This window comes from Amblyomma americanum, chromosome 1 (genome assembly GCF_052857255.1).
Source record: "Amblyomma americanum isolate KBUSLIRL-KWMA chromosome 1, ASM5285725v1, whole genome shotgun sequence".
In the NCBI taxonomy this organism is placed as follows: Eukaryota; Metazoa; Arthropoda; class Arachnida; order Ixodida; family Ixodidae; genus Amblyomma; species Amblyomma americanum.
This window is the reverse complement of record NC_135497.1, coordinates 246362184-246389098: the sequence shown is the minus strand read 5'-3', so window position 1 is coordinate 246389098 and position 26915 is coordinate 246362184. Positions and strand designations below refer to the sequence as shown.

General features: G+C 46.5%; 1 protein-coding gene across 1 annotated transcript in view; it reads left to right on the top strand.

Annotated features, from left to right (window-relative positions):
- The first annotated feature begins 3789 nt into the window (after window positions 1–3789).
- Window positions 3790–26915, top strand: part of LOC144114881 (uncharacterized) — a 57435-nt gene continuing 34309 nt past the window's right edge. The window contains exons 1-5 of the mRNA XM_077648885.1: window positions 3790–3833; window positions 4633–4686; window positions 5341–5430; window positions 17996–18049; window positions 19398–19451. Of these exons, the coding sequence (XP_077505011.1) occupies window positions 5419–5430; window positions 17996–18049; window positions 19398–19451 (120 nt within the window). The 5' untranslated portion in view covers window positions 3790–3833; window positions 4633–4686; window positions 5341–5418. The remainder of the gene's footprint in view (window positions 3834–4632; window positions 4687–5340; window positions 5431–17995; window positions 18050–19397; window positions 19452–26915) is intronic.

The following is a 26915-nucleotide window of genomic DNA, read 5'->3' as shown; positions in this document are numbered from 1 at the left end:
TTTGAATAATTTTGCTCCGCTTTCAGTAATGTCGGCATACGTATCATTTGTACGCATTTCATAGTCCTGCCGGGATGTACAACCTTGGTCAAAAGGTAGTTATTAGTTTTTAATCAATTCCCTAGTTCGTGCGTTAGGAGTAGATAATTACATTTCTGGTTAGCGGTTTCGTATAGGATACGCAGTGAACCCGAAGTACACAAACCGGAAAATTCGATTTCGTCCAAAAATGAAGAGCCCTGCATATGTGAACAGGGTGTACTGAAAGCCGTGTTCTTTTTGTTCACCAAAAATGCACGTGTGACAGTGTGCAGATGTGGAGCATCACAGAAGCGGGAAGACGTCTCGTGTTGAAGGAGCTTTTGTTATCCATGTCAGCGCGTACCACAGGTGATAAATGACAAAAATATAAGCGGTATATTACCATGCAAAATGACATACCCAGCAATGGTTGCGGTTGGTGGCAAAGCGGTATTGAGTACAGATACTTCGAGATGAGGCTACGTAGCGCAACTTAGCTCGGTCAACTGAGCACCAGTTCCCAGCAGGTCTAGGTTTGATGAAATGCGTGCAAACGGACCCTGGTTAGTCGGTTGAGCTTGCGCACGGCACGCGTTCGGAGCAAGAGGAGTGCCGTGTGCAAACTTAGGGACTAACGGGGGCTTTTGAGAACTAAACATATCTTTCCTCCCCCCCCCCCCCCCCCCCCCCCCCAAAGGCCGATTTTTTCTTAGAGTGTAGAAATGATTTGTAGGCTTTTGCTCTGCTACTCGTCCGAATCGCTTTGTTCTCTTGCTCGCAATATTCTCAGGCATTTTTGTGTATAACCTCCTGTACATAGTCTTGTTTCCATTCTCTGTCACGGTTGACAATATTTAAAAATTTCGTACAGTCGTCACGTACGTACCAAGTTTGTTTCGTGCAATTCCAGGGTAGCTCCGGCGAGCCGGGACCCCCTGGTATGCCGGGCGAGAGAGGCCCCCAGGGCCCCGAAGGCGCAAGGGGATTCATGGGAGTGCCTGGATCACCTGTGAGTCTCAGCGCTCTGTTGCCTTCATTCGTGAAAAAAAAAAATCGACGTAGAAGAGTGCCGCTAGCTCGCACTTTGCTTCCGTGTTATTCAGAAAAAACAGTAAGTGGCATGCATTAGGGCTGCTCGAGCTTTCATCAGTGCATTCCTCCGTAAAATTAAACACAAACATTACTGTGAGATAAGTATATATCAGTCTTTTTGAGGCCAAATTTAAGGTTTCTCATCCACGCTTGGTGTATTTGCTCACTAACTGAGCTCGAGAGAGTCGTCGATGTCAACTACCTTCGACCGCGCATGATAATCTCGATTACAGTAGAAGAAAGGTGATTGAGTCGAGGATTGGAGTCCATTACGCTTTAAAATAACGTGTAGAGGCGCGCACTGCGCATTCTGTTTGATCTGCATTGGAATCAAGATCGTCGTAACTTCCCCGCATTTCACCGGGCGGGTCAGGATCGTCTTAATTCATGCTGTTGTCACTATGTTTCGAGCGGATGTTGCAATCCTTAAATGATTGAATGAATGATATAACTTTTATTCCTCAACAGAGGTCTTGGCGAGCCTTGTGGCTAGAGTCCCTAGTCTTGAGCCGGTGCGGCTGCTGCAGCAGCGATACAGGCCCTGTCGGTCATCTATGTTGATCTTCCACTTCATCACGAGAGAGCAGTTCCGCCCACTGCTATCTTTAAAGAACAGCATGGAGATGATGTTTTTGTGGCAACAAATTATCTGAGCGCGAGCATTTCGACCCCCCCCCCCCCCCCCCCCCCCCCCCCCCCCCAGCGGTTCTTCTGGTGTGCGTGTGGGCTATTTCTTGTTCATGTCATCATGTAATCGTCATCAACAACAACAATAAGACGGCTTTTTATCTTAACGGGCGCAGCCGTTTCGTGACTGACTCCCTGAGCGGGCTATGCGTACCATGGAGTCCTTAACGAGGCAAGGAATGTCAGATACCGAAACACGGGCAAGCTGGTGAACTGCTACGTCTTAGCAAAACTTCGGCGGTGCCACCAAAAAGGGTTCTAATTGCCGTAGATGACGAAGAAGCTGCCCTTTGTGAGCTGTGAGCTGAAACAAGGGGCAACTGCACCAGAGGCCAGCAACAACAAGGTGAAAAGATCGTCTGCGACGGATAGGCGATAAGTTGAGGCGCAAAAGGCGGCAGTTTGGGAAGCTCAATGACCCAGACGCAGTAATTTAGACGAAAGGCAGAAGGCGAGGGCTTCTGGATATACGAAGGAACACATCAACGCAGGTTGCAAACAGGCGAGTTCAGAGAGATTTTGTGCCACAGATCAATGAAAAAAAAGTGAAAAGCAACGGCAAGTGTCCACTTGGCATCAGTTTTAAACAATGGGCCCTTGGTGACCTCGGCGATCATTCGTAGCGGAAACGAGATGAAAGCAGCGAGGCAAACACCGCAGGAGCGGACAATTGGTTGGGACTTATACAATTGCTCTTGAAACAGGCCATCCATAGATTTGATTCCTAAGATCAGACAGAGAACCACTCACTTTTCATCCTTTTTTTGCCCTTAGCATCACAAAATCTGCACACCTTGTTTGACTGGCAGTGGCTCAGCATTAGGCAGGTAACGGTAGTATCTGTAAATTGTGAAGATGGCAGTGCAGCGGCCTCTGTAACAGCTGCCACTGTGGCGACATCTACGCAGGGTACTACAGGAAAGGACGGGCCACCGGGACCTCAGGAGAACGAGGACCTCCTGTAAGTTGACGGTGGCGTCAAGTTAGATGTAGATATTATTTTCTTTATTCTTCTACTTGGGCTGGTTCTGATCATAATGTTTTACTAATTTCAGGGGGAAACCGGGACTGTAGGGCCGCCTGGACCACCCGGTGTCATCGGGCCTGCGGTATAATATATTTTGTTGTATCCACGGTGTTAATTATCTGCACTAGAATATAATTTGCCACCGAAATGGTCATAGTACTCTGCGGCCCGATGTTAGAACCTCCGCCTCTCATGTGTACGTTCTAGAAAATGATTTAAAGATAGAAAGAGGAAGGGGCTAGCCTCCTCAGTACTATACTACAGACGTTCACTAGCAGCATTTACGGAAAGGACATCTACGAAACGACTAGTTATCACTGCCGTCTGATTGATTGACCTGCGGACGTAGATGGTCAGTCTTGCTCTTTCCTTAAAACCATGAGTTCCGTGCTGTATCACGCTTCTGTTAATTTCTGTAATCAAGTTAATAAAATCGCAGTTTTGCATGTAGAAATCTATAGGAATCCGCACGCAGCAGGCATGGCTATAGTGTTTCGTTTTCTTATTGAGCTGATCAATTTCTTTGGTCTCTGTGTATTAAGTTCGAAAGTTTCGCGTAGTGAATAAATGGTCATTGGAAAAGCGGGGGGCTGTAGTCGTCTTGCTAACTGTTGCTGTGCGTGGGAGTTTTGTTAGCAACTTAGGTTTCTGCATTTCAAAAAGACGAAGAGTAGCGAGAAACTGTCTGCTTTGTAGAGTAATGAGCTTGAAATCTGTAATATATTGTGCTTATGCCCGTGCGGTGTTGTACTTTCTAACATATAACTCGTATTGAAGGTCCCCCGCAGTTGCACCTTGGGGCCTACTGCTGAATATTACTGTTTCATGCATTTCAAGTCAACAAACAATATAAACTGGTTGATTTTCTTATTTTCTTGAGTGTAGATCAGTGTACTCTAACTTGACAGATCATAAATTTCCATGGTAACAAGACAATGTTATTTTCTTGCAGGGTCCTCCAGGTGAAACTGGAGCTTCCGGAGATATCGGACCTCCTGGTCGTCCTGTGCGTACACGATGAGCTCTCCCATTTTGGATAACGGGAATGTGTTAAGTTTCTGTTGATTACACCTGCTTATACTGTGCTCGTGATAGAATTTGCAACGCTGAACATGGCGCGAAATGCTGATTGTTATTATTAGCTCAGCCACCAGCATACCGTGAAAACACTGCCACCAAACAACGCAAATATCACCAGGAGACCTTCCTTCGCGTCGCACACACCTGATTGTGGGGGAAGCAGTTGTAAGAACTGTATGCGAGGAGTAGGGTGGCGCATTAAAAAAAGGAGAGGCGCTGGAAAAGGCAAGGGGCGATGTCACCGTCCTGCAGGAGTTTAAATTGGCAGGCGCGTTAATCTCGCAGTGCACCTTTTCACATAGCCCTGCATATCTGATGGACCATCATAGTGGTTGCACAGACAAGAAAGAGATAACTCTATCGATCTTATCTCTCAACGATGTTGCCAGTGAATGCTTTAATAAAAAAAATGATAAATATGTTTGTGTGGCAACATCTAAAAAAGTGCAGTACATAAATCACCTCTGGCAATATGTTTTTATCATCCTTTTAACGTCTGTTAGAATGTACTACACGCATGCCCATAACGCAAAGGTGATTAAATTTCCGCGAATAGCAAAATGTGCTATTGTGCTAATATCGTTATATTGAAGCTGCCACACTGTTTTATCTGTACTAGTACGTCTCGTGCCTTTCTTAAAGCGTCGTAATTTTTCATTCAATAATTGTTATGATGATACTGATACTATTTGATATCCGTGCCTTTTTTGTTCTTTCATCAACAGGGTGTCCCTGGCGAGACAGGTTTGCCTGGACCATCTGGCAAAGAGGGCTCACCCGTATGTTATTGACATATGTGCTTTCCCTAACCCCTGTGCTAAACATTTGTGAAAAGCTTACCGTCACTGTCCCCCTGTTTATCATTTCAAGGTTTACTAGTGGGCCATTTATGAAATTTAATGGGACACCTGGTGATATTGGCAATGGTAATAATTCTTGTTTGTGACATTTTTTTCAGCACTGATTGATTCAATTTACACTCTTATTTATTATTAAGATATCAACAAACTGTAATTCCTTCCTAATTTTATTGGTATCGTTTTGTTATAATTGGCTCATATTCCAATAAAACTGTATTGCGCCAAAAGAATTAATTGCAACTGCTGCTGAGACATTTTTGTTTCTGCATCGAAGGCTGTGTTTACCAGTGCTTTGTATCAAACAATGCAACGCAAGGAAACTTTCCTTTGATTCACAGAACCAGCGTATATTTATTCGTAGTTTTGTGGTGAAATGCTATTAGTTTGCTCATTTTCCCCACACATATGCCATTATTATGTGTCGTTCCTTCTATAAATACCGCAGTGCTTGTGCTAGAGAGACTATAACATTGCGTGAAAAAGTATACAAACAGGCCCTGTATAAGACGAGTAATGTTTTCGTGATTATTGCACCTGCGCTTGTTTCTTCCTTTCTATTCTGTTCAACTCCAGGGGCCACCGGGTCCTGCAGGCAGCAAAGGTCCTTCCGGTCCCCCGGGTCCTGCTGGCTTTCCTGGGGATAGGGGCAACATGGGGCCACCGGTGAGCGCGCAGCCAAGGAACTTGAAAAGGAATGCGTGTTCTGTGCTGTTCACTTCGATGCACTTGACAAAGACCGCTTATTCGAATTGTTAAATTTTTGATTGCGACGACCACCATTCTTTTCGATGTTATATTTACAGACTTGACGGCACCGAAAATAATAAAGAGAAAGAGAGAGGAAGTGAAAAAAAGGCATAATATTTACTTACACTATCGCGCATAATGTATGTCCACGACAGCTGTGGTTGCAAGTGTGCCGCCCAATAATTAACGCCGCAATATTGTCATGTAGTGGTGACGGCAGTCGAAGCAGCGATGAAGGCGGACGAAAGGGTCTTCTAAAAGAACTGTTTATTGGGCTGACTTGTACCCAAAATGGACTGAATCACTCGGCGGCGGCGAAGCGACAAGCGTTCTCAGCGGTCGTCGAACAGAACGCCCGCCGCTGTCGGCCGTGCTCAATTTAAAGCTGATAGCGAACATTCGAGATAAAGAGCGCAAAGTTACTAGAACATTCCGGAATAACGTAGAATCAGCTCTGCCAGGCTGCGATCAATCGAGATAAATCTAGTCGCGTCTTGCGTCGCAAACAAAGCGATAAAGTGGTGTCGCGGCAGATTTGAAAAACGAACAAACACTGCAAATATTCGCGGCATTACTCCCCTCTCAAAGAAGCATCGACCCGATGCATTAAAACAAATAATGCGACTAGTAAGGAAAAAAACGGATCTTGCGAAAATAGAGCATGGAAATGCAGCGGCCTTTAGCGCGCATAATAGGGCTTCAGACGGACTACATGGACAACTTCTGGTCGTACGCGGCGTCGCTGGGATGCAGTCATTGCGTCAGGGATGACTTCATAATCCAGTTCACCCAGCCGACGAAGAACCTTGTACGGGCCGAAATAGCGGCGCAAAAGCTTTTCACTCAATCCACGGCGGCGAATGGGCGTCCACACCCAGACTTGGCCTGGCTTGTATTCCGCGTTGCGTCTTCGTAGGTTGTAGCGTCTGGCGTCGGACCGCTGCTGATCTTTGATCCGTAATCGGGCAAGCCTTCGAGCTTCTTCTGCGCGTTGAAGGTAGGCGGCAACGTCGACGTTCTCTTCTTCTGTAACGTTGGGCAGCATGGCGTCTAGCGTGGTCGTGGCATCCCTGCCATGGACGAGCCTAAAAGGCGTCATCTGGGTGGTCTCCTGCACTGCGGTGTTGTAGGCGAAGACGACGTAAGGCAGGATGACATCCCAGGTTTTATGTTCGGCATCGACATACATAGCGAGCATATCGGCGATGGTTTTGTTCAGGCGCTCGGTCAGTCCGTTGGTCTGCGGATGGTAGGCAGTTATCCTCCGGTGGCTGGTTTGGCTGTAGCGCAGGATGGCTTGCGTGAGTTCCGCCGTAAATGCTGTTCCTCTGTCCGTGATGAGCACATCGGGGGCGCCGTGTCGAAGAAGAATGCACTCCACGAAAAATTTGGCCACTTCTGCTGCTGTTCCGTTCGGTAGGGCTTTCGCCTCGGCGTAGCGGGTTAGGTAGTCGGTCGCTATGATGATCCACTTATTTCCAGATGTTGACGTTGGAAAAGGGCCAAGCAAGTCCATGCCAATCTGCTGAAAGGGCCTTGAGGGAGGCTCAATGGGGTTCAGAAATCCTGCTGGTCGTGTGGGGGGAGTCTTTCGTCGCTGACAATCTCGGCATGTTTTCACATAGTGTGCGACATCGGCAGACAGTCGGGGCCAGTAATACTTGTCTTGAATGCGGCGGAGGGTGCGAGTAAACCCGAGATGTCCAGCTGTCGGCTCGTCGTGTGAAGCCTGTAGAACTTCTTCGCGGAGACAAGTAGGTACAACAAGGAGGTTGGCTGTTTTGTTCGCTGTAAAGGTCTTCACAAGGACCTCATTCTGCACACAGAAGGAAGACAGTCCTCGCTTGAATGAAGCGGGGGGTGAAGAAACCTTGCCTTCCAGGTACTCGATGAGGCCATTTAGGTTGGGGTCCGAGCGTTGCTGCTGAGCAAAAGAGCTTGCGCTGATGGGTCCCAGGAAGGCGTCCTCATCGTCGTCCGGCGGCGGTGCATCTACAGGGGCTCGTGAGAGTCAATCGGCGTCAGTGTGCTTGCGTCCGGACTTGTAAACGACGGTGACATCAAACTCCTGGGGACGCAGACTCCATCGAGCGAGTGGGCCAGAGGGATCCTTCAAATTGGCAAGCCAGCAGAGCGCGTGGTGGTCGCTGACCACCTTGAACGGCCGTCCGTAGAGGTAGGGGCGGAATTTCGACGTAGCCCAGATGATGGCAAGGCACTCCTTCTCAGTGGTCGAATAGTTAGCCTCGGCCTTGGAAAGGGAACGGCTAGCGTATGCGATGACCTTCTCCAGCCCGTCACTTTTTTTGAACGAGAACGGCACCTAGGCCCACGCTGCTTGCGTCGGTATGAACTTCAGTATCGGCGTTTTCATCAAAATGCGCGAGGGTCGGTGGGGACTGTAAACGGCGCTGAAGTTCCTTGAAGGCTTCTGCTTGCGGCGCTTCCCATTTAAATATTTAAATGGCACGTCTGTTTTAGTCAGTTTGGTCAGGGGCTCGGCGATGCGCGAAAAGTTTTTCACAAATCGTCGGTAATATGCGCACAGTCCGAGAAATCTTCGCACTGCTTTCTTATCGGCCGGCGGTGGAAACTGTTTAATAGCAGCTGTTTTCTGCGGGTCCGGGCGTACTCCCTCCTTGCTAACGATGTGGCCTAGAAACAATAGCTCTTCGTAGGCAAAGTGGCACTTCTCTGCCTTCAAGGTTAGGCCAGACGACTTGATGGCGTCTAGAACAGTTTGAAGTCTTTTGAGGTGCTCTTCAAAGTTGGTGGCAAAGACAACGTCATCTAAACATACTAGACAAATTTGCCACTTCAGGCCTGCCTGCACTGTATCCATTACTCGCTGATACGTCGCCGGTGCAGAACAGAGACCAAATGGCATCACCTTGAACTCAAACAGCCCATCCGGAGTTATGAATGCTGTCTTCTCGCGATCTCTTTCGTCGACCTCAATTTGCCAGTAGCCGCTCTTGAGGTCCATCGATGAGAAGTATTTGGCGTTGCAGAGGCGGTCCAGTGTGTCGTCGATGCGGGGGAGGGGGTAGACGTCCTTCTTTGTTATGTTGTTCAAGCGGCCGTAATCCACGCAGAATCTAAGTGCACCGTCTTTCTTTCTCACTAGAACAACCGGTGCCGCCCATGGGCTATTTGAAGGCTGGATGACGTCGTCGCGAAGCATTTCTTCGACTTGGTCCCGGATGGCTTGTCGTTCTCGAGGAGACACACGGTAGGGGCTTTGACGGAGAGGTCGGACGTGTTGATCCGTTATAATGCGATGCTTGGCAATTGGCGTCTGTCGCACTTTCGGCGATGTCGAAAAGCACTCACTGTAGTTTTGAAGCAGATTGCGGATCTGGTCTTGTCTGTTCCGGTGCAGGGCTGGGTTGATGTCGAAAGTGGGCGAGTTCTCTTGGTCAGGCGAATCTTCTGCGGAGGGGTTGGAGAGGGCGAAGGAGTCTCGTACCTCAGATATTTCGTCGAAGAAAGCAATCGTCGTTCCTCTGTTAATATGCCGGTATTCTTCGCTGAAGTTAGTCAGCAGTACTTCGGCCTGGCCATTGCGGAAATGTGCGATGCCTCTTGCGATGCTGATTCCTCGGTCTAGTAGCAACTGCATGTTCCCCTCGATGATGGTTTCAGTGTTTATGGCTTTCGTGGCGCCTACGGTCACGATAACGCTTGAACGGGGTGGGACGCTCACTTCTTCCTCCAGGACACTTAGGGCAACGAGATTTTCCCGAGTTTTCATCGAAGCGATGGCTTCGTCCGTCGAAAGCGTGATCAGCTTGGATCGCAGGTCGATGATCGCTTGATGATCATCAAGGAAATCCATACCCAAGATCACTTCGCGGGAGCATTGCGGCAGCACAACAAAGTTCGCAGGATAGGTATGTCATTTGACAGTCACTCGCGCTGTACATCGTCCTGATGGCGTAATGAGGTGGCCCCCTGCCGTGCGAATTTGTGGGCCGTCCCAAGCCGTTGTGACTTTTTTCAGATGCGCAGCGAATGTTCCATTCATAACGGAGTAATCGGCTCCTGTGTCGACTAGAGCGGTAACTTTCCGGCCGTCGATAGTCACTTCTAGGTCGGAGGTCCTGGCTCTTGCATTGCATGTCGCTCTCGGCGTCGGGTCACGGCTTCGTCGCGTATGCGAGTCACGGGTTGGGCGTGTGGTCGAAGCTCCTCTGGGTGGCGGCGTCGATTTCAAGGTAGGTTGCGTCGTGGTCGAGGTTCTCATTGTGTGCGGCGTCGGTGCAGCGAGTGTCGGTTCTTCATGCGGCGTCGCGGGTGCAGCGTCTTCATGGGGCGTGGTCGGTGGAGGATCTTCGGCGTTTAGCTCGTGATCAACCTCACCTCCAGAGGTTGCTGCCTTTAGTTTCCCCTACGGGGGCTGGGAGACCTTCCTCGTACCGCGGCTGCGTAGCTGCGGCGTGGGGACGCAAAGCGCGAGGTTGACGGCGATGGTGAGCGCGAAAAGCGGTTCGGCGTGTACTCTTCTCGACGCAGGTACTCGTCGATTTCGTGCGGACGTTGTCCGAAGCGTGGTCGTGGGGCGTTAAAGGCAAATCCTCGAAGACCGATACGTCGGTACGGGCAGTGACGAAGAATATGGCCGGCCTCACCGCAATGGAAGCACAACGGCCGGTTGTCGTAAGTCCTCCAGGCGTCGCATTTCCTGGGGCTTGAGCGTCGGTCATAGGCTGGGCGGGCGGGGGCTGGGAGGCGGCTTTGTGGAACGATTGGCTCATCTCGGGGAGGACGTGGGGGTTGTCGCTGGGGCTGAGCAGTCCTTACTGCAGCGGCGTAGGTCATGGCCTGGGGTTCTATGGCCGTCGGGGTGTCAAGTGCCTGTTGCACTTCTTCCCGTACCACATCCATCAGAGTCGCTGCTTGTGGCTGTGGGGAAGATGGCAGTAATCGGCGTAGCTCCTCTCGGACGATTTCGCGGATAACTTCCCGCAAGCTGTCGCTGGTGGTGGCCGGCGTGTCCGAACGGATTGCACAGGCAGAGGGAGGGCGATTGTACTGCCGTGCTCGAACGTCGAGGGGCTTCTCAATTGTGCAGGCTTCTTGCATAAACTCCTCGACTGTTTTTGGCGGCTGGCGGACGAGGCTTGCAAAGAGTTGTTCTTTTACGCCGCGCATTAAAAACTGAACTTTCTTTTCCTCGGTCATCCCGGGATCGGCTCGGCGAAATAGGCGCTTCATCTCCTCGATGTAACTGCGGACGGGCTCATTCGGAAGCTGGATCCTGGACTCGAGGAGTCGTTCGGCTCTTTCTTTCCTCACGACACTGGTGAATACCTTCAATAGTTCTCTCTTGAATAGCTCCCATGTCGTAAGGGACGACTCGTAGTTTTCGTACCGCGTGCGTTTGGAGCCATCCAATAAGAAAAACACGTGTCCAATCTTTGCCGCACCATCCCACTTGTTGAATGACGCCACGCGCTCAAATTGGTCCTACCATTCTTCAGGGTCTTCGCCTAGGGATCCATTGAAAGTTGGCGGCACCCGCGGCAGCTGCAGTATGATCGGTGTCGACATCTTCGGCGAGGTTGCGGTGCTGGTAGCAGCGTCTTCTCGCTATCTGTAGCGGTCCGGCAGTTTCCCGAACTCAGGCTCCTCTCCCTGGAGACATCGGCTGGCTCGCTGAGCTGCTGGTTCGTCCTCGGGTGTGAAGCGCTTAGGGCTGGGTTCACGACTTGAAGGGGGCGTCCGGAACATGGAAGGCTACCCAGCACCTCCACCAGATGTCACGTAGTGGTACCGGCAGTCGAAGCAGCGATGGAGACGGACGAAAGGGTCTTCTAAAAGAACTGTTTATTGGGCTGACTTTTACCCAAAATGGACTGAATCACTCGGCGGCGGTGAAGCGACAAGCGTGCTCGGCGGTCGTCGAACAGAATGCCCGCCGCTGTCGGCCGTGCTCAATTTAAAGCTGATAGAGAACATTCGAGATAAAGAGCGCAAAGTTACTAGAACCTTCCGGAACAACATAGAATCAGCTCTGCCAGGCTGCGATCAATCGAGATAAATCTAGTCGCGTCTTGCGTCGCAAACAAAACGATAAAGTGGTGTCGCGGCAGATTTGAAAAACGAACAAAAACTGCAAATATTCGCGGCAATATGATCGAGAAGTGAACACGGATCAAAGTGGTGGCGCGAGCGGTAGGTGCTCCTCTAATCGACCTGTGCAGCTCATTTGCAGTGAGAATGCTCAATGGGCAGCCAGTGATAATCAACCCGAACAACCACTGTGGAAGGAAATAAAACATCGCAGATATGCGGGTGCATTTGAAATTAATTTTTCATTAGCTATTCATGGCAGCGACGATTAACTTGCAGTTACGATAGTATGGCCCCACGGCTTCTCCAGGGGGGATTGCACGAGGCCATTTGTTGTCTACGCTTTTGCGTATCTTGCCGCTGTCATCGTTTTAGGCGTCCTACCTTCTTTGTTGTGAATTATTGGAATCACTGGGGTGGGCCATAAGGGTGGGGCAGTAATTTCATTTACAGACCTAACTCGAAGGTGCTGCCGTTATGTAGGGAGAAGCATTTCATGCTCTTTTCGGTTTGTCTTCCTTTGACTACTTTGATTTATTTTCAATCTTTGTCGTGTAGGGTAAGGGTGCACTTGCTTTAGGCCATAACTAAATTACTGCTTACTTTTTGCAAGTTCTATATTTTACGAGTGTGCATATCTTGCTATTACATCGGTCCCCCGCAGGGGGGCGTCTGCAGCTTGCAGGCGTTGGTGAGTGGCGACACCACGGGTTCCCCAGCATCCGCAGGGATATACCCGAAAGGGGATGATGGTGAACAGTGTGCCACCATGGACCCGAGCACCCGCGCTTCGTCGTGCATGGCATCGCCGTGTGCGGGGAAAAGGGGATCCTGGTGGTTGAGCCAATGCCGAACGTTTGGACCTTTAAGGCCCCTCGGCGGAGGCAACACACCACTTTGGCCTCAGCTTCCTGTAGATGGCACCTCAGGCCTGACCCGACCGGGGGGAATCGGCAGTCGCCTTTTCCTATCCTCCCCTCTATCTTTCACTTTCCTACCCCTTTCTCACAACTCTCGTGTCTCCTGCTCACTTCTAGTTTCTTCCTTTTTTTCCTGGTGGCGAGGGTTAACCTTGTGTGACCAACCACCCTGAGTTGCGTCATATTGGGTTATAGTTGGGGTGTACAGCTGGCGTGGGTAGGACTTGTTTGCAAGTTCCTGTCCTGTCCCCATGTTGGGCTCCATGGTGGTGGCTGGCACCGTAGCCGAAAAACACACGTATCCTATGGCTAACCTTCTCTCAGCAACTGATCGCCCTCACAAGAGAGGATGGACCGAGGTAACTCAAAATTTCATGAAAAAAAAGAAAACGTTTTCCTAAATTTCATGTGATTCATAGTGAACAATGTGACAAATCTGCTAGAATAATCTCCCCATTCATTGTAGAAAAATGTTTGACGGGTGTCTTGGGCTACAAGGTTACAAAAATGGCCAGTGGAGACCTCTTACTGGAACTCCGAGATAGCATGCAACACTCAAAACTTTCCAACATTGTGTCCATGGGTGACATCCCTGTATCCATATCTGCCCACTGATTCATCAATACAGTCCGGGGTGTAACTCCAGGGAATGATTTTCTGCACCTCACGGAACAAGAAATCAAAGAAGGGCTTGCTGAACAAAACGTCGTTGATGTCCACAGGATAAAAATAAGAAAAGAGGGCAAAGAAATCCCAACAAAGAACATAGTCTTCACCATTTGCACATAGTACTCTCTCAGACTCACTTGAAGTGGGTTATCTAAAAATAAATCTGAGACCATACATTCCTAACCCTCGACGATGCTTTAACTGTCAAAGGTTCGGCAACGGCTCTGTGAGTTGCCGCGGTTGTAAAACTTGCATAAAATGTGCTTCAAAAGATCACTCTTCTGATGATTGCGACGACGCCACACGCTGCGCAAACTGTGAGGGAGACCATGCTGCATACTCCAGGGCGTGTCCGTCCTGGAAGAAAGAAAAAGCACTAATCACACTAAAAACTACTGAAACCATTTCGTTCAAAGAAGCAAGAAGGCGATGCACACAAACAAGCACGTTCTCCTTCACAGCAAAAACAAACTTTGCCGATGTGGTGCGTGGGCGCGGCGCACCACAACAGGCTTCGGCACCTGCCCAGGCCACTCGCAGTGAGCCTGTGGTGGGGCCATCCATGCCCCCAGGTAGAGTCGGTAACACTACCCCGCCAACCCAAAAAGAGGCCTCGCAGACCCCCGGGTCCGCGGCCCCCAAGACCTCCTCCCACAGGTCGAGGTCCAAGTCTAACGTTCACGTGCTCTCTGCACGGTCGTCCAGCGCCTCTACAGAGGCGATGGACACGACCCAGGGCAGCCCCGTGCCATCCACGTCGGGTGGTCTCTGGATTGGTCAAAAAAGACGCCCCGAATCAAGGGGCCATAAATCACTTAATCTAGTTTTAACTACATAGGAAAACAAAATTAAGATGGCTTTCATAATGCAATGGAACTGTAGAGGACTTATGAATAACTACAGTGACATAAAAGATATCCTAGGAGCACACGCTCCTGTTGCGTTATGTCTACAAGAGACAAATTTAGGGCCTCAAAACAATAATTTTCTTAAGAATCATGCTGTTTTCCGCCGCGACCGAGAAGAACAGGCGAGCAGGCTGTCAGGTGTGGCAATTATAGTGAAAAACGGTGTCCTGGCTAGTGAGCTTAAACTAAAAAACAAGACTTGAGGGTGTAGCAGCCACTCTGCTTGCACATAAAACGATTACAGTGTGCTCTGTATATATTGAGCCACAGCTGAAATTATCACTCCTTGACTTAGAGGGTCTTTTAAAGCAGCTACCAGATCCATACCTGGTAGTTGGCAACTTTAATGCACATTCTCGTTTTTGGGGAAGCGAGAAAACGGACACTAGAGGGCAGCTCGTCGAGGATTTTATTCTATCCACTAATGTCTGTTTGCTGAACTCGGGTAAACCCACATTCTGTTCCCCATCCTCAGGAAGAATGAGTGTTTTAGATTTGTCTTTTAGTTCACCGTCTGTTTTTAGCGATTTTAACTGGAGTGTTTCAGACAATCCATATGAATTGTCATAATAGGCCTGTCATCCTCGCCAACAGTGATTCCAACAAAACCGCGGCGTTGGAAACTACATTTAGCTGATTGGGCATTTTATAGAAATGCAAGTTTACAGGATATAATTTTAGAAAACCACAGCATAGATTGGATAAATGAAATGTTCACAACATGCATTCTTTCTGCTGCACATGTATCAATTCCTAAATCCACAGGAGTGGTGCACCAGAACCACAAAATTTGGTGCACACAAGAATGCAAGGAGGCAAAAAACTACAGAATAAAGCCTGAGGAGTCTTTCACTGATACCCAACTCATGAGAACCTTATTTTTTTCAAAAAGGCGGGAGCACATGCGAGGCGTATCCGGCGCAAGGCCGAGAAAACATCATGGCAAACTTATGTCTCTTCTATAAACAGCTCAACCACATAAAAAAAAAATGTGGGAGCAAGTTCGAAAATTTAATGGCCACTACTCACCTTTCACAATTCCTCTTCTCACAACACCCGGCACACAAACGAGTTTAGAGGAACAGGCAGACATACTGGGGGAGCACTTCGCTGTAGTTTCCGGTTCAGCACAATATACGCAGTCATTTCTTAAATGCAGAAATATAGCCGAAAAACAAAGGCTCCCAACAAGTGGAGGTACTAATGAAAAATATAATAGTCTTATTACACTTCAAGAAATCAACACTGTACCGTCTGCCGGTAAGAAAACTGCTCCACGACCCGACCAAATACACTATAAAATGCTTGCCCATCTTTCCAAGCGTGCTGTAGAGGCACTTTTAAGATTCTTTAACAAAGTATGGGTATCAGGGCAAATACTCGAAGCCTGGAAAAAAGGTATTATTGTACCGTTCCTTAAGCCTGAAAAACCCCCAATCTCCCCTAGTAGTTACAGACCCATAGCCCTGATTAGTTGCCTCTCAAAATCCTTTGAAAGTGTCCTTAATATAAAATTAACGTTTTTCCTTGAATCCTGTGAACTTCTTGATGCCCATCAGTGTGGTTTTAAAAAGGGATGCTGCACAACAGATCACCTAGACCGTCTTGAAAATACTGTTCGAGTAGCTTTCATTCATAAGCAACACGGTCTCGCTGTATTTTTCGATTTATAAAGGGCATACGAGACGGCCTGGCGGTTCGGGATTCTTCAAGACCTTGCCGAGCTTGGCATCAGAGGTAGAATGTTGAACTGCCTAAAAGACTTCTTATCTAACCGTTCATTTCATGTCCGCCTGGGTACGACCCTTTTGAGAAATTTCATTCAGGAAAACGAAGTACCTCAGGGGTGCATTTTAAGCACAACTGTTTTCGTTGTGAAAATGAACTCTCTTACGAAAATAATCCCAAGATCCGTTATGTACTCGGTCTATGTAGATGACCTTCAAATAGCTTGTACATCCTCCAATGTATCAAGGTGTGAAAGACAAATAAAATTGACAATAAATTAACTAGCAGCATGGACGGATAAAAATGGTTTCCGGTTTTTCCCACAGAAATCAGTGGCAATTCTGTTCTCATTAAAACGAGGATTACAGGCAGATCCGAACCTACATCTGAACGACACTGAGTTGCCCGTAAAAAATGAGCACAAATTTTTAGGTATAACATTTGACAAAAAACGCACTTTCCTGCCTCATATTAATGCATTAAAAAGAAAACTTCCCGATCACTGAATATACTCAAAGTCACCTATAAGCAGTCTTTATGTTGAAACCAACGAGCCGTCACTTACAGACAGAAGAGCCATGCTCACATGCTCGTACATTCTAAAAATTCGTTCACTGCACAATCATATTTCTTACCCCATCGCTACAGAGTGCCGATCTAGAGTACTCTTTGACAATAAATCGCAAGCTACCCGTCCACTGCTCTTACCATCCGAAGACATATGTCAGAACCTTGGCGTATTAGACATATTGACAGGCATTTCTCGAAGACGAGGCCCACTTCCGTCATGGTACAATTTTCCGGAAATGTTTGATCTCACTCTGACAGACTTCCGTAAAAACAAATTCCGCAAGAACATATCATACAAGAATTCCTCATGCTTGAACAAAAATACAGTAATAACACAGCTTTTTATACAGACGGTTCAAAGACAGACGCTTACGTTGGAAGTGCCGCGGTACACGGGAATGGGAATAAAATAGTAAGACTTCCACAGTGTGCTTCAGTCTTCACTGCGGAATGTTACGCTATCTGTGTAGCCATAGAAAAAAATAGTAAATGAGAACCTCGCCAACAGTATTATTTACAGACTCGCTATGTGTGCTCACTGCCGTTCATTCTAGAAATGCAATAACCCCGCTACTTGGCGACCTAATACACAACATTACAAAAGCACTAGCTCAAGGACATAAGACTCTGCTGGGTACCAAGTCACGTCGGCATAAAGGGCAATGAAAGAGCAGATTTGTGTTCTGCTCAAGCTTGTGGCAAGCAAATAAAGAATGCAATTGTGCCCTATAAAGATTGCATGAAATTACTACAATGTAAGGCAAGGAAAATTTGGCAGTCCTCTTGGGACAGCGAAGTAAATAACAAGCTACACTTAATAAAACCAGTGCTTGGTGAATGTAAGTCATGTGTGCATCAGTAAAGTTTCAACGAAGTCATTACCTGCCGCCTCCGTATAGGCCACACACACTTTATTCACAACTTCCTGCTAACAAAAGAAGACAAACCAGTTTGTACATGTGGAGCTGAACTTACAGTCAGTCACATTTTAATTTCATGTTCGAAACTGGAAAAGCTACGGAAAAAGTGCTTCTCTCCGTTTTATAAGCAACGCATCCCTTTTCATCCATCACTGCTTTTAGGTGAAAATGCAATTGTGGACATGTCCTGTGTTTTTAGATTGTTAACAGAAGCTGGTGTTCTTAAAAATATGTAAAACATGACCCAGTACTTTGCCTGATGCACTTCAGCCACTTTCGCATTTAGAGAAAAGGGCTGAGGTTTTTTATTTTGATTGGTTGGGGGCCTCCAGTCCTTGCCCAGCCAAGGATGGCTGAGGAGGGTACCCAGCCTCCTTTGAAACCTTTAATATCTTGTTTTGCTCTCAATACTGGGCAGAAGGGTATAACCTTTTAGGCATTCTACACGGCCATATTTTTATACCTTTGTAAAAATCTACAGAAAACAATTTCTTATACCTTGAGCTTGGCGCATGATAGCCTTAGTCGCTTATGCGCCATCAAACTCAACTCAACTCAACGCTATTACATCGGTGCACTATATCTTTTTTTCTGCAGCAACATTATGAGCAATTTCGTGCATAGCTTTCACGCTTTCGTAATAATCTGAAATATCTTTAAAAGTGGTCATGTCTCATTTGTGCATGCACAGGGTTTTCCAGGTCCTAAAGGTGAAATAGGGCTGCCTGGAGCGCTTGGACCACGTGTGAGTTACAGTTCTTTCTATTCTGCGATGGTGAGCCTAAAACCATGCGCCATTGTTTGCAAAGATCCACCGAGTTTAACAAGTTCTACTGTGTAAATTCCGCTCATAAGACAAAGTAGGCTGCATCAGCCAAAGAGAGAATTTCTTAAGTACTAATTTACGCTAATAGAAATGTTCTGTGCATTTTCTCGGCTCACACGGTACTGTTGTTTGACTAAATCATTCTGCGCCATCTCCACATCGAATATTATTAAAGCGCTCGTAACATGCTTTCGGTGTCCTTGCCATGTTAGTGCTAATACTGGCATATAAGCAACTTCGCGTCATTCTGAATTGAAAAGGTGAGAAGGCGCTAGAGCGAGGCTCTCGTTGCAAAAAGCCTCGAATTACTCCACAATTGGAGAACTTCTTTGTATTGATATAATTGAAGCATCATGTGGTCGGGTAAGGATGCAAAGAACATTTCCACTAAAACAGCGAAAACATGCAAAATCTTTCTTATGGTTGTAGTCTTCCTTCGTTGTCGTATGCACGATGCGTTCATTAAAGTGACATTTTTTCATAATGAACTGATTATTATTTGAACAATGAAGTATATAACTGTATGGCATGACAAGACAAGCCAAGTTGAAAGAATGCGCTTAAATTATAGAATTGCTTTTGAGAAAGCCAGCATTAACAGTATCATCGCAAGCTTGTCAGGCGCCAGCTTGTTGAACGTTTGGACGCTAACAAGGGCGATAGCGTTCTCATTATGCCTTCGAACACTTAAAGATCCCGACGAATTCTAAACAACCTTACGGACACTCTTCAGTAAACCTAACTCAGCAGTGAAATTAATACCGTCTAAAAGCCCCAGCCTTCAAAGTGTTATAGCCCATGCGCAGAAGCTAACACCTTTTATAATAGTTGAGACTCATAACCTGAATGAACAACTGAGGAATGCATATTTCACAACCTACAGGTCACCTTTCTCATTGCAGCAACAAAATACCTATAGTCGACGAAATAGTCACACGGGAGTGTACGTACATACTTCGCATAACTCTACACTGCGTAGTAGTTTAAGCCTCATAGGTTTTTCTCTAAAAATAGCTTTTAATCCTAATAATTATTGACGCTAAGCAGTTCTTGGAGACGAAGAAGCTGCAACATATTTGCCATAACCGTTTGTCTGGAACACTGCGAAGTGATGATGGTCTTTTATATCTCGTCGCAAAGCCATTTCCTGCCGTCATATGTTGTGAAAAATGTTTTAAACGCCAAATCTTTTCGGCAGGCAGGGATCATCGGCAAATGCGTGCGAGTGAAACGATAAAGAAAATATGATGCGCCCGCCTTTTCGCAGGGCGATAAAGGAGACATCGGCTTGCCCGGTGATCCAGGACCTGCCGGTGAAAAGGTGAGCATTTTGACTGACACATTTAAAACCGCGCTTGAAACTCAGGGTCACCAGTTTAATATCGTAGATGAACTAAACGAACAGCATTGACGAGTCGCTGCTAGTGAAGAGGCAAAGACAGCCACATTTTTGTTGCTTACGGTGAGGTAATGGAAAGAAAAAAAAAATTAAGGGGGGGGGCACTTTGTTGACCTTAAGTGCGATGAGGCGAAACCCTTTAGCGCGGTGTTGATGCTAGTGTCACTGATCTGTGGTTAAGGTGTTAATTAAGTACACAAGTGTTTGTGAATCTTAAATACTGGAGACACTCGATGGCGTTTGGGAGGCATCCGTCTTATCCGACGCCTTTCTGCAAGCACTCTTTAGCGTCCTAGACAAGGAGAACCACATATGCGTTGGGAGGAAGTAGCGTAGTCGATAGCACGCTCGGCTGCGGAACGACAGGATTGTGGTTCGTATCCCAACGTGCAGGAAGATTTTTTCTTATTGAGTTAAGAGCGTAACGGATGGACGCGAGCATGTGCCATTAAAGGCTTTCGCCTTAAAGAGAACGGGGCAAGGAGTGATCAACCACGAAACGCAGTAAGCGGAGACAGCTTCTAAACGCGCTCGCGTTTGGTCTTAATGTTGTTTTCAGGAATCTTTTTACGCTTTCAACGGACAAGTACAAAATCATGTTTGTACCAAATATATAATTGCTTCAAATAAAAGTGCTTTGAACGGTTTAGGGCGGATAGCGATTGGGTGGGTTTTCGCAGTACCTTCTGTTTTTCTGAAACTGTAAACAGCATTGTATGTGATTGCCCGTCACTATTAATTGAGTACTGAAGTTTCGAAGACCGGACGTATGCTCACAAGCATATAAATAACACACATCGAGTTGTTCTTAAAAAGCTGATGCTATTATTTAGAATAATAGTTGCACTGATTCCTCGATAAGCTTTTTTATGTTACGGTGCATTAGGGTCATCCAGGTGGTCGGACCATGATGGCTCGGAATGAGGATAACGTCAGCGTCATCAAATATATTGGTTGAAAGGCTGGAGAGCGAAGTAAAAGAAAGGTGAAGGTTTACTAAGAGGAAGATTGCATTTGCCTACAGTGTACCATGGGAGGGAGAAAAGGGATGAGGAAAAGAAATGGATAAAGAGGAGGAGGAAGTAAGAAAATGAACTATTCTAGAAGTAAGCAGCAGTATCTCGACCTCTAGCCGCTGCAAGACGACGTCCCCATGCAACTAAGGTGTATTTGTGGCAGGCCTTTAGGGATGACAATAGCCACGATCTTGGTCGTTATAATTATATATATACCGAGCCCATGTGGGTACCCGTTTCAATTGTTTTGTTTGTATGTTGAAGAGTCAGCTGCGATGGCTCGGTGACTTTGCCGTTCCGAGTATTGTATCTCATGATTGATCGTCGTGTGCACCTTGAGCAAAACCTCCACTGTTGCCTTAAGATATCAGCTGAAGCTTAACATGTATTTGTTACAAACAGAGGTGGGCAAATGCCCTCATTTTTGCTTTTCCTGCCTTGGCCTCAATTTTGAATCCATGGCCCTCCCTCACCCTCGCCCTCATTTTGAAAATGCATCCAGCCCTTCCTCACCCTCATCCTCACTTCATCAAATTTGCTGGTTCTCCCTAGCCCTCACATTGTCGGCCCTCCCCCACCCTCGAGTTATTTTTTGTAGTCGGCAGCTTCTGGCGATATAATAAACATATAAGAAAAGCCTTCAAGGTACTATTGGACGAGAGGCTAGATGCTTATATTATTGCGTGTGTGTGCGTGTGTGTGTGTGTGTGTGTGTGTGTGATTGAGCTAATACGTGAGATAAAACCAAGACAGTTACGAGTTGAGCCCCCCAAAAATAACACTCTGCCTTTATTTCTGGCAGGCACTGTGTGGATGCATGTGCACTGCACTTATAAATAGGGGTGTGCGAATATTTGAAATTTCGAATACGAATCGAATATCAAACATATTCGATTCGTATTCGTATTCGAAAATTGATATTCGTGAATTTCCGAAAAATCGAAAATTCCCGAATACTCGCGAGCGATCGTATACTGTGCATACTTTCATAAATTCCACCGTGGCAAAAGCACAATATCTGGGCAAATTAGCCGATAATTGAGTTAAAAATTCCAGGAAAACAATTAAGAGGTCCTATCCGCTTCCTTCTCCGCCGTTTATCACGCGGACCGACCGCGTCCCGACACCGCAAGGATTTCATCTCGTGAGAATTTCTCCAAGTGGGCTTTTCCACATATCACCCGTGCCGCGAACAAGATGGCCGACGGCCCGCTTCGAGCAATCGCAACGCGAAATCGCGTTTTTTTTAATCCTTCGGTAATACGTTACATATTTGATGCCCACATCCGAAGAATGCGTCCTGTCGCCTTCATAACTCTCCGAGCGTGACTTCCGCCATCCCGTGTTGTCAACCACGCTATGCGAGAAAGCCTACTTGCGGAATGCCGCGGGAGCCTCCTGAAGGGACGCGTCGCGTAGTCACAATAGGGCAAGCGATCCTGTTAAAATCTCGCCTATTGCATGGTGCATTGTAACCTGCACACCTCTTTAGCGTGCGTAACGGCAGGCGTGGCAACAATCGGAAGGCCTCTGTCGCTAGGGCAAAAAAATAGCCTGGCTGTGTAGTTTCGGTTTCTGAGCTTCACCGCTGCCCCGCGTCAACGTCAATTGTCGGCCCGCGCATTCGGTGATAGTCCACTCCCAGCTCCGCGCGGCTTATCACTTTTTCCTTTTTAGAAACCGCCTCAACGCTCCGACGCCAGTGTGTGTTCCCCGGCCCCTTGCTTGCATTTGTGTTGTTCTTCCAGCACTCCAAAACGGGTGGCTCATCACGGGCTTACAGGTGTTAGCGCGATGGAGCCGCCTCATAAGGCCTTACTGCATCTTAGCATTTTCGGCAGCATCTTTTTTTTTTCGGTAGGCGTGGGCAATTTTGTTAACAGAGGCCTTCGGATGAACCGGGCATTTCTTCCAGTCCCTTGAACTCCGAATGAATGAGGTTTAATAGTCATCATGTTATTTTTTTGTTGCCAGTCTTGTCACTTTATGGATTTTGTTTTGCATGACCTCATTATAGTTTGGATACTGTTATGCTGTCTAATAATGTTGTATACATTTCTGTGCACATCTTGTTTTTTTATATGGTACTGAGGCAGTCTAGTTTTGTTTATTTTGGTTGCAAAGACCATACACTCTTTTGAAAAAAATAAGGGCAACAACGTTTGCTTGCTCATCGTTTTCTGAATTTTTTTTGTACTGAACAGATATTCGATATTCGATTCGATATTCGAAGCCATGTTTTCTTCATATTCGTATTCGATTCGTATTCGAAAATTTCAATACTCGCACACCCCTACTTGTAACATTTCAGTGCTATCTATATGCACTGCTAAATTGAGTTAACGCGTTGTTGTGTCTTCGTACAAGAACTCGTGTACCCCATGAATATTTAGGAAACGTTTGCCACGACCGTTAGAATAAGTGCTAAGCACAGAACAAACTCAGAACAAGGAAAGTTCATAGTCGCTTAATTACCATTCCCCGATGACGTTATGATAGCGCTGGGCCTTCTGAATTTTACTGTTTCTAATCTCCCGCAATTTCGTGTGGTTTGCTGCATGCTCGTTTGATGACGCTTCCACGCTCGCGGATGGAAGGTGATGAACGCTTTCAAACTAGAGGTACTGGCAGTTTAACACACGTGAATGTGGGTACTTATGTCACGAAGACGACGACATTGAAAGCACAGCTCAAGAGCTTGGCACTTCGTACAGGCAGGATGTTAAGATTTCTCCCAACTGATTGTTAATCTGAGGGAAGTGTATGAACCTACCTACTTTACACCGGAGTGGCACTCCCTCTTGGTGAAGTGCTCAGCCTTACCTCGCGTCTAGTGCCTTGTTGCTCTGTCTATTTTCGATGTGTTTCCTGGAATTTCCTAAATGTTTTGTAAGTAATTTAGTTAATGTAAATAGAATGTCTTTTTAATATAGTAAACACCATGCTTAAAAAAGCTGAGGCGATGGCGTAGTGGTCTGATGCAGCGGCCAGCGTGACTGATTGTTCAGCGCCGCCGCGGTGTGTCGGATCCCGCTCCACAAGCTATGATTTTTTTATTTCTTTATTGTCTTCCCTTAGTGCGATGCCGGGTTTCCGCTGCAGTGAGGCTCTTTGCAGTCGCTTAAATTTAATAAAACTTTATTCAAGCGACTTCAAAATCAAACACGTCGCTAAAATGCAGCATTTTGATCAATAATGCCAATCACTAACTCCCCCAGTCTTGAGTGAAAAATTCCTGTGGTTGCCATTTTAGTGCCTTTAGTGCCCTAGCGCTTCCACTCCGCCGAAGAGTGTTCACGTGTGCCACGTTGGTCACGTGACATTGTGACGCCGTCACAATCTGCCCACTGGACAAACTGCCCACCCTGGAAGTTCAATTAATTACTAGTCGCGAGATATTCCTCAGAAACAACATATGTCTCACAAACCCCACCTATGGCAGCCCCTGTCATCGCAGGGCAGTGGCGCGTAGCTTAACTGTTGTACTTCTGCGCCAGGAGCGGAATCGGGACTTCCAGGGATCTGGGAATGTAGAGAATGACCAATTCTACCGCAGCGCAAGTCTAAAATGATGAAATATACACAAACTTAAGTCACATGATATATCAACCAAAGTAAGGCAGATAAGCTCAAGAAAACGTCAAGCTAAATCGCCCGTGATTTTTTTTTTCTTCCACGTCTACGCATTATCAAACACTGAGTGTCAATTCCCTACCATGCCTGCAAGGAATTTGGTTTTTGTAAAATCAGCCGCGCCACTACGTGACCACAGGTCTCTCCAGGGACAGAAATAAACCAAGCGATGTTCCTGTTATTTGGAGAGCAGTACATATTTTTTTTTTACCACATTGTACACTGCAAGTCAGAGCGAGCGATGATTCAGACCAAGGTGGTTAAGCTGCTTCTTTATTTCCATGCTAAGATTGCAGTGGTTGGCTTTGCCCACCACACTGCGGCACCGCTTTGCTACACTGGAATTTTAGCGAAAATAGAAAGAAAATACGACTGTGCTGAACTACCCACAGGGTGAATGAAAAAAATTCCACACCACTGCCACCAACAGGCTTTGATTTCGCCGTGAAATTTCGTAGAAGCATTTTTTGCGCCGCAGCTAGTTCTTTGAAACCTCACTCAGCTGAAATTGGACTCCGTTCTTGTAAACAAGGCCCAAACCTGGGAATTAAGAGCATTACTAGGTATAATTTCTACATGTTTTAGTCAACACTCTGATCATCTGACACTAGGGGTGATAATGAACATGATGACTGCGGTGCCACGGTTCCCGTTGGACCGGCGGCCACTCGCACGGCCCAGCCAGTGCCCCCTTATTAGCGCACTATACAGGGTGTTTCACCTGAGACTTTACACAATTTTAAAAATGTGCTTTTTGAGATAGAAGACCACTTTTTTCGGCGTAGCATTGCCAGCGGTGTCGTACATCGCGGCGACGGAGAAGACGTGCGTCTCCCCGCCTTTCGTGTTCGCCTCGTGTACATCCCGACTGCAGAAACTGCGTCTTTCCCACGGAGCTTTAACCTAAGAATCAGGCCTTTGAAATGGGTATTCATAACGGGCTGTACAGAAAAAAGAACGTTAGCCCGGAGTACGATTCCGGCCACCACCCTCGCCCTCAGACAGTGCAGCTTTCCCTCTCACACCCTCACCTCATCATATCTTCCTTCCCTCACCCTCTCCTCACCATTTCTTTCTTCCCTCACCCTCGTCCTCACGAATTTTCATGCACCAATCGTTTCCATCAAAAGGCGATCAAAATCAGTTAGCGAAAATACCTTAAAGACATCAGAATTAGAGTGAAGGCGTAAATCATAGCCAATACTTTTTATATTTAGCAAATATCATAGGAGAGAGTTGATCCCGTATTTCCAACAAACTGCACAGTGAACATAAATCGTTATGCCATAACGCAGTACGCTATAACCAAGAGCGTTTACTATAACTTTGAGTATTGAAAACGGCATGTGGTACCTAATGTTGTAAATCACACAGGAGACGGTTCGGAGCTTTTTACAAACGTGGGATAAGTGATCTTTCCATGAAAGAGCACTATCAAAGTATACTCCTAGGTATTTCACTGTAGTTGTATAGCTCAGGGGTACACATTGACATTGAGAACAATCAGATCCGGACAAGAACAGCTGATGGTTTAAATCTACCTTCTTCATCGGGCTGTGAAAGCATATAAGTTGAGTCTTAGAGCTGTTAACTTTGGTTAGGTTTTGTGAGAACCAGTCCATAGCAATAGTTGCTGCAGCTTGAAGAGAAGAAAGTGAGTCAAAGTAGTTCGGCTATTGGGATACGAGGAGAGTATCGTCATCGTACTGAGACAGGCCGACAGGCACAGCGTTTCAAAGATCATTCACGTAGACGTTAAATAACAAAGGACTAATTATGCAACCTTGAGGAACGCCAGCTTTTATTAGCAAAGAAGCGCTCTTTGCCCGCCCAGTCGAGACATATTGCGTTCTCTGCTGTAAAAAATTTTCAAAAAGCGAAAGAAACACTCCACGGAAGCCTAACCTGGACAGTTTACACAATAACACACTGTGACACGCGCTGTCAAAAGCCTTGCTGACATCCAGAAACAGTGCACACACCACTTGGTTACTTTCAAAAGATCAATTTAACATGTCAGAAAATTCCTCCAAAAACATCTCCGTCCCTTTACCTTGCACAAAACCATACTGACGCAGTGACAGGATTTTGTGCTTATGTAGTGAACTTGTCTTTGTAAACAGCAGATTTTTTTCTAATAGTTGAGCCAAACAGGACAAGACTGAACTAGGACGATAATTTTCATACCTATCATGTGCACCACCTTTGTGAATTGGAGTAATTCTAACCGCTTTCATGTTCGCCGGGATCATGCCACTTGAGATAATGCTGTTGAACAGCGATAGCAACATGCCTTTAGGTATGTCGAACAAGGTTCGCAGATCATCAACTGAAATGCCGTCTATTCCCACAGTTCTATTGCGTTTAACACCAAAAATAATTGAACTTAGCTCATCCTCACTTACCAGAGGTCGGTGTGCAGATTCGACTTAGCTGTTCTTACGAGTACAAAATAAGGGATGCTGTTGCGCACTACTCGAAACTTGCGAAAAAAACTTGTTGAATTCATTAGCTATCTTTTCTTCATCAGTGCCGAAATATGACAGAAAATCTTTTCCATCATTGCCGCGCCTTTTGACACCTCTTAGGTTATCAATCAAAGACCATGTTTTTCTATGGTATCACGGAGAACTTTTATCGTAAACTATCTGACATGACGTTTACGTAATATATTCTCCCTTGACCAAATTAACTAGACTAATATTCTTCCCTCTTCAACTTTCACGTACAATGTATC